This window comes from Arachis hypogaea, chromosome 9, assembly GCF_003086295.3.
Source record: "Arachis hypogaea cultivar Tifrunner chromosome 9, arahy.Tifrunner.gnm2.J5K5, whole genome shotgun sequence".
NCBI classification, from domain to species: domain Eukaryota; kingdom Viridiplantae; phylum Streptophyta; class Magnoliopsida; order Fabales; family Fabaceae; genus Arachis; species Arachis hypogaea.
This window is the reverse complement of record NC_092044.1, coordinates 72,481,222-72,489,016: the sequence shown is the minus strand read 5'-3', so window position 1 is coordinate 72,489,016 and position 7,795 is coordinate 72,481,222. Positions and strand designations below refer to the sequence as shown.

At 38.4% G+C, this 7,795-nt stretch overlaps 1 protein-coding gene across 1 annotated transcript; it reads left to right on the top strand.

Annotated features, from left to right (window-relative positions):
• The first annotated feature begins 6,174 nt into the window (after positions 1–6,174).
• LOC112709211 (uncharacterized) lies at positions 6,175–6,519 on the top strand. Its single transcript, XM_025761108.1, has one exon. It carries the CDS (start codon positions 6,175–6,177, stop codon positions 6,517–6,519), a length of 345 nt encoding a protein of 114 aa, XP_025616893.1.
• Positions 6,520–7,795: the final 1,276 nt, after the last annotated feature.

Here is a 7,795-nt window from a genome sequence, read left to right as displayed (position 1 = left end):
TTTGGGAATTGGATCTAGCTTTCTATTTTCATTTTCTTTTCTTCTGCAACTTCTGCTATCTGTTCTTGGAATTTGAATTGAGCTTGAAGAGCTTCATTGATTCTAAATCTGAGAATCATCTTTCACCCTTCATCTCAATTGTTTTAAGGATTGGATCTAAGTTTCATTTGCTATTTTCTCTTTTTATTTCTTCTGCAATTACTTTCTGCTTGATCAAGAGAGCAATTAAGATCTAGATCTGCTTTCTAATCTCATTTCTCTTCTTTGATCTTAAGAATTTCATGATTGAATCAAGTCTTCTTACTGTTTGTTTCTTCAAGCAACTTTCCTTTCTGTTTTGCTACTGAATTGAGTCCATTCATCTAATAGCTTTCTGATTTGCTTCAATTTACATTTTCTTGTTGAATTCTGAATCCCAGCACCCAAATCCCTTTTACTCTTCAAGCAATTTACATTTCTCAGCAATTTAGCTTCAGTAATTTAGATTTCTTGCACTTTAAGCTTCAGCTATTTATATTTCTTGCAATCCAAGTTTCAGTCATTTACATTTCTTGCAAGTTAAGTTTCAGCTCTTTTACTTTCTTGTTCTTTAAATTATTTGCAATTTACCTATTCTGCACTTGTTTTTCTACTACATTTACCTTCTGCACCTTTATTTACTTGCAATTTAGCTTCTGTTAATCAAAATTCACTCAAATCATCAACTATTTGCTGATCTAAATTCATCACCTAACTAAAATTGTTCAATCCATCAATCCCTGTGGGATCAACCTCACTCTTGTGAGCAATTACTACTTGATGCAACCCGATACACTTGCCGGTAAGTTTTGTGTGGAATCGTTTTTCCCTTATAAAGTTTTTGGCGCCGTTGCCAGGGATTGATCTAGATTGACAATGATTACGTAAGGTGGTGGTCTAGATTAAGTACTTTTTCTTTATTTTTCTTAATTTTTGATAAGCACACTAACTATTTGAGATTTTATATCTACTAACTCTCATTGCACTCAAGCTACAACATGCTTTGTGTGTTTCTTGTTGTTTTGGTTGTATGACAGAAGTAAGGAGAGATGTCTCCACCTCTGGTGACATTGATGAGAGAACTCTTCGAAGAATAAGAAGAGAAGCCAGAGGAAAGGAAATTATTGGTGGAGAGGAATCAGAGGAAGAGAACTAGGAAATGGAAAGAAATGCTCCTAATCCACCAGAGGGAGTGGCTAACAACAATGGCCAGCCTCAAAGGAGGGTTCTAGCCTCCTACACTTTTCTTAATCCAACACATTGTGGGAGTAGCATCCTTACCCCCAATGTCAATGCAAACAATTTTGAATTGAAGCCTCAACTCATCACTCTCATGCAGAACAATTGTTCCTATGGAGGAGGCCCACTTGAAGATCCAAACCAACACTTATCTACCTTTCTGAGGATATGTGACACAGTGAAAACCAATGGTGTGCATCTTGACATTTACAAATTGTTGCTGTTTCCATTTTCTCTGAGAGACAAAGCTACTCAATGGTTGGAGTCATTTCCAAGAGATAGCATCAAAAATTGGGAATAATGAACAAGTTCTTAGCCAAGTTCTATCCTCCCCAAAGGATCATCAGACTCAAAACAGAGGTCCAAACATTCACTCAGATGGATGGAGAGTCATTGTATAAGGCATGGGAAAGATACAAAGCTCTATTCAGGAAGTGTCCGCCAGAAATGTTTAGTGAATGGGATAGACTCCAAAACTTTTATGAAGGATTAACACTGAGAGCTCAAGAAGCACTTGATTACTCTGCTGAAGGCTTAGTACAACTCATGAAGACAACTGAGGAGGCTCAAAATCTCATTGACACTGTAACAAATAACCAATACTTTTATGATCATTAGAGGCAACGCCAACCAGCTCAAAGGAAGGGTGTATTGGAGTTAGAAGGTGTGGACATTATTCTAGCTCAAAACAAGGTGATGCACCAACAAATCCAGTAGCAAATGGAGATGATGGCCAAGAGGATTGATGGCCTCCAAGTTGCAGCAATGAACACAAGTCAACCGTCACTCACATGGGGCAAAATGAAGAAAACCAAGAGGATCAACAGCAGGAACAAGTTCAATATGTGCACAACCAAAGTTCTGGATCAAATGACTTTCATGGAGACACTTACAACTCCTCCTGGAGAAACCATCCAAATTTGAGATGGGGAGACAACCAAAATCAAAACCAGCAGCCATGGCAAAGAAATTCAAACCAAAACAACTCAAGAAACACAAATCACCAAAACCATCAGCAAACTAACCAAAACTAATACAGAAAACCACAAAATAACTACCCTAATTCCAACTTCTATCCACCCAATAATCTATCAACTAACCAAAACACTTTTCACCAACCCTCAACATTCCTTAATCAACCACAACCACCTCAAGACTCCCAAAGAATCTCCAACCTTGAGATAATGATGGAAAGGATGATGAAGCACCAAGAGCTAACTAGCAAGAACCTTGAAGACTCAATGAAAAATCTAGAAAGGCAAATTGGTCAATTGTCCAAGCAAGAAGTGATTGAAAGACCAACCAGCTCACTCCCAAGTGATACCATTTCGAACCGCAAAGAAAAATGCAAAGCTATTCAATTAAGGAATGGAATAACCTTGGTGAAAGACAAGGAAACCAACAAGAAGCTTATGGACAATGACAAAAGGCCAGCTGAAAAGGATGAGGCCAGTAGCAAGGAAGAAGACAAGTAAGATCAGGAGAAGCTTAAAGAGAAAGATGAGTAGCCACAAGCCTCAAGGAAAGGGAATCAAGTAATAGAGGAATCATCACAAGAACAGAGGAAGGAAGTGAAGATTTACACACCTCCTCTGCCATATTCTCAAAGATTACAAAAAGAACTTAAGGACCAATAATTTCCCAAGTTCCTTGAAGTCTTTAAAAAGCTGGAAATTAACATTCCCCTTGCTGAAGCATTAGAGCAGATGCCTCTATATGCCAAGTTCTTGAAGGAGCTCATCAACAAAAAGAGAAGCTGGAATGAGAAGGAAACCATTATGCTCACTGAAGAGTGTAGTGCAGTAATTCAAAGGGGTATTCCACCAAAGATTAAAGATCCAAGGAGTTTTGTAGTTTCATGCACCATAGGCAATATGACATTAGAAAAAGCTCTATGTGATCTAGGTGCTAGCATCAACTTGATGCCCCTCTCAATGATGACAAAGCTTGCCATAGAAGAAATCAAACCTACCAGGATGTCACTTGTAATGGCCGATAGATCAATCAAGACACCCAACGGAATTGTGAAAAATCTATTAGTGAAGGTTGGAGAGTTTATCTTCCCTGCAGACTTTGTGATCTTGGACACAGAAGAGGAGGAAAACAACTCAATTATCCTAGGAAGACCATTCCTAGCCACAGCAAGAGCTATTATTGATGTAGAAAAAGGAAAAATGATCTTCAGGGTGCATAATGAGCAAATGGTCATCAATGTTTTCAAATCAATGTAACATCCCCCTGAACAAGAGAACTACATAAGAGTGGATATGATAGAAGGTTTGGTAGAAGAAATGTTAGAAGCCAATTATCATGAGGAACAAGAAGAGGGAATAGAGGTGGAACAAGAGTTCATAGAAGAGGAAGTGGTAGAGATCTCCATTGAAGTTAAGGAAAAGAAGAAGCCAAAATAAGAGTTAAAGCCTCTTCCCCCTCACCTCATGTTTGTGTCTTTTAGAGAAGCAGAAGCCTTGCCAGTGATCATAAACCCTTCTTTGAACATAGAAGAAGAAACAAGGCTGATTGAAGTGTTGAAAGCCCATAAGACAGTTTTAGGATGGACAATTGACGATATCAAAGGCATAAGCCTAGCCATCTGCATGCACAAAATTTTGCTAGAGGAAAATTCAAGGCATGTAGTGCAATCTCAAAGAAGACTCAACCCAACCATGAAGGAGGTAGTGCAAAAGGAAGTGATGAAGCTGTGGAATGTTAGAATTATATATCCAATCTCTGATAGCTCCTGGGTGAGCCCAGTCCAGGTTGTGCCAAAGAAAGGGGGATGACTGTAATCTCCAATGAGAAGAATGAGTTAATCCCTACAAGAACAGTGACTGGTTGGAAGATGTGCATAGATTATAGAAGACTGAATGATGCTACAAGGAAATATCATTTCTCTCTCCCCTTCATTGATCAGATGTTGGAAAGATTGGCAGGCCATGCTTATTATTGCTTCGTGGATGGGTATTCCAGGTATAATCAGATAGTGGTGGATCCCAAGGACCAAAAAAAGACCTCCTTCACATGTCCATTTGGAGATTTCGCCTACAGAAGGATGCCATTTGGGCTATGCAATGCCCCAGCCACCTTTCAAAGGTGTGTGCTTTCCATTTTCTCTGATATGGTGGAAATTTTTAGAAGTCTTCATGGATGATTTTTCTGTCTTTGGCAATTCATTTAACACTTGCTTGCATCATTTAACTCTTGTTTTGAAAAGATGCCAAGAAACTAAACTGGTATTGAATTGGGAGAAATGCCATTTCATGGTTCATGAAGGGATAGTTCTTGGGCATAAAGTTTCAAGCAAAGGTATAGAAGTTGACAAAGCTAAAATAGAAATCATTGAAAAGCTTCCTATACCTGTTAATGTGAAAGCAGTAAGGAGTTTTCTTGGGCATGCTGGTTTTTACAGGAGGTTCATCAAATATTTCTCAAAAATAGCAAAACCATTGAGTAATTTGCTAATGATTGATAGCCCTTTCATCTTTGATGATAATTTCAAGCATGCCTTTGAAAATTTAAAGAGAAAACTCATTACAGCACCAATTATCACACCCCCTGATTGGGAATTACCTTTTGAACTTATGCCTGATGCAAGTGACTTTGTAATTGGTGCTATGTTGGGGCAAAAGAAAGACAAGATGCACCATGTCATATATTATGCTAGCAAGGTGTTAAATGAAGCATAGAAAAATTATACCACCACTGAGAAAGAGCTTTTGGCAATTGTATATGCATTTGATAAATTTAGACAATACTTGATTGGTTCAAAGGTTATAGTGTATACTGACCATGCTGCTCTCAAGTATCTAATGTCTAAGTAGGATTCAAAGCCCAAGGCTTATTAGGTGGGTGCTACTGCTACAAGAATTCGACATTGAAGTGAGAGATAGGAAGGGGAGTTAGAATCAAGTAGCAGATCATTTGTCAAGAGTGCCACAAGAGGCCAATCAAGATATGCCACAGAAAGTGAATGAAAAATTTCCTGATGAACATCTTTTCTAAGTCCAGCAAGCCCCTTGGTTTGTTGACATAGCAAATTACAAAGTGGAAAGAAAAATCCCTCAAGAACTCTCCAAGCAACAAGTGAAAAAGCTACTCAATAAAGCCAATAAGTTTTTGTGGGATGAACCATTTTTGTACAAAAGATGCCCGGATGGAATGATTAGGAGGTGTGTCCCTGAAACTGAAATGAGAGACATATTATGGCATTGTCATGGTTCAGCTTATGGTGGTTACTTTGGGTCAGAAAGAACAACAGCCAAAGTGCTTCAAAGCGGATTCTATTGGCCAACTCTATTCAAGGATGCTAGGGAGTTTGTCCACCAGTGTAATGAATGCCAAAGAGCTAGAGGATTGACAAGAAGGAATGAAATGCCTCAAAACTACATCCTGGAAGTAGAACTCTTTGATATTTGGGGCATAGATTTCATGGGCCCATTTCCTCCTTCTTACTCCTTCAAATACATTCTGATAGCAGTGGAGTATGTCTCAAAGTGGGTGGAAGTTATAGCCACAACCACATGTGATGCACAGATTGTCCTTCAATTCCTTAAGACACACATTTTTACTAGATATGGAGTGCCCAAGGGTCTTGTCAGTGATGGTGGTAATCATTTTTGCAACTAGCAGATGGAGAAACTCCTTCACAAATATGGAGTAATTCATAAAATAGCCACACCATACCACCCTCAGACTAATGGCCAGGCTGAGTTGGCAAATAGGGAGTTGAAGAAGATCTTAGAAAAAGCAGTAGGAAGCACAAGAAAGGATTGGGCCAGAAAATTAGAAGATGCTCTCTGGGCATATAGAACAGCGTTCAAAACTCCTATAGGAAGATCCCCATTTCAGCTAATCTATGGAAAATCATGCCACCTTCATGTGGAGCTAGAACACAAAGCTTACTGGGCCACTAAGCTCATGAATTTTGATCCTCAAGAACCAGGAGAAAAAAGGTTGTTGCAGCTCAATGAGCTAGATGAATTCAGACTGAAAGCTTTTGAGAATGCAAGGATATACAAGGAGAGAGCTAAAAGGTGGCATGACAAGAAAATTCTGAAAAGAGAGTTCAAACCAGAACAGCAAGTACTCTTATATAATTCCAGGCTCAAGATTTTCCCAGGCAAGCTCAAGTCTAAATGGACTAGTCCCTATTTGATCACAAAGGTTCTCCCTTATGGAAGCCTTAAACTTCTGGATGAGGCTACAAAGGACACAATCACAGCAAATGGTCACAGAGCAAAGCATTATTTGGAAGGCCCTTAGAACAAAGAGAAGGAGGTTCAAGAATTATGTTGAGCAAGAATGAGGAATGTCAAGCTAGTGACATTAAAAGAGTGCTTGTAGGGAGGCAACCCAACCAGAGGTAGTTTCTCTTCCTAACTATTTCAATAAAAAGGTTGAGTGGCTTTATCTGTATTGCAAGGAGCTAAGTTTGGTGTTGCACACCAAAATAATTTAAAGGAGAATGAAGGATGCTAAGTTTGGTGTTCCACCAAAAATCTCATTTGAAAACACATTCTCACCTTCTGCATAAATAGTTACTAGCTCCAAGCAATCAGAAAAATTACTTAGCCAGTGTCTGTCTTCTAGTTTTATTTTTTAGTTTTTCAGCAAAGGCACAAGGTTTCATATATGGTTGACTTGTTGCATAAGGAACAGTGTCAAGAAACTAAGTTTGGTGTTCACACCAAACTAAGTTTAAAAGCCTACAAACAATTGCTGCATGCTAATCAATTGCCTAAGGCTTGAGAAACAAGCAACTTCTAAGGATTATGCAGGAAAAGATTCAACCTGTGGAGGGGGTTTGCATCATTATCCAAAGGAAGTACAGCAAAGAGAAATAATGATGATAGAAGAAAAAGCTGAGAGACAGTCCCAACAGGTTGTATTGACACTTAATCCTTTTGCTGTGTTTTAACTTGGAGATTCCTATTTGTCTTGCTGAAGTGTTCAATTAGGTGTAAATGTAAATGTTTGCTAAAGATGCTAGCCTACATACTATGCTTGTCATAACTCATTAGCTTAAATTCTGTTTTGTTCCCTTCTGCATGAATAAAAGAAAAATGTTTGAAATAGTAAGTGATTGTCCAATGTTTTAAGAATTAGAATGAAATTCAGTGGTGGTACTTGTTTGATTTAATGATTAGCTCAATGATAAAAGCTGCATAATAAAATGTTCCTTGAAGTGTGAATTAGGCTGATGCTATAAAACCTTTTATCAATGAATATCCCTTGAGAATGAAGCAAAGTTAGAAGGAAAAGAAAGAGAAAAGCCAAGAATTGGCAAGGAAACAAATAATAAGGCTAGACACCAATAGCTTGGACCTTAGGACATATGTCTGTGGTGCTCTTGTACTAGGATATGGTTGGACAATTAGGTTCTGAGGAGTATTTTAAAACTTGGCCACTTAGATTAACTAATCTGGGATTGCCAACTGAAAGTCCATTATCAAGAGCAACCTAGTTACAAAGCATTTAGTAATCCAAAGAGATGCTAGGCATCAATGTTCCTAGGAGGAAATTGTGAGCCATGTGTCTG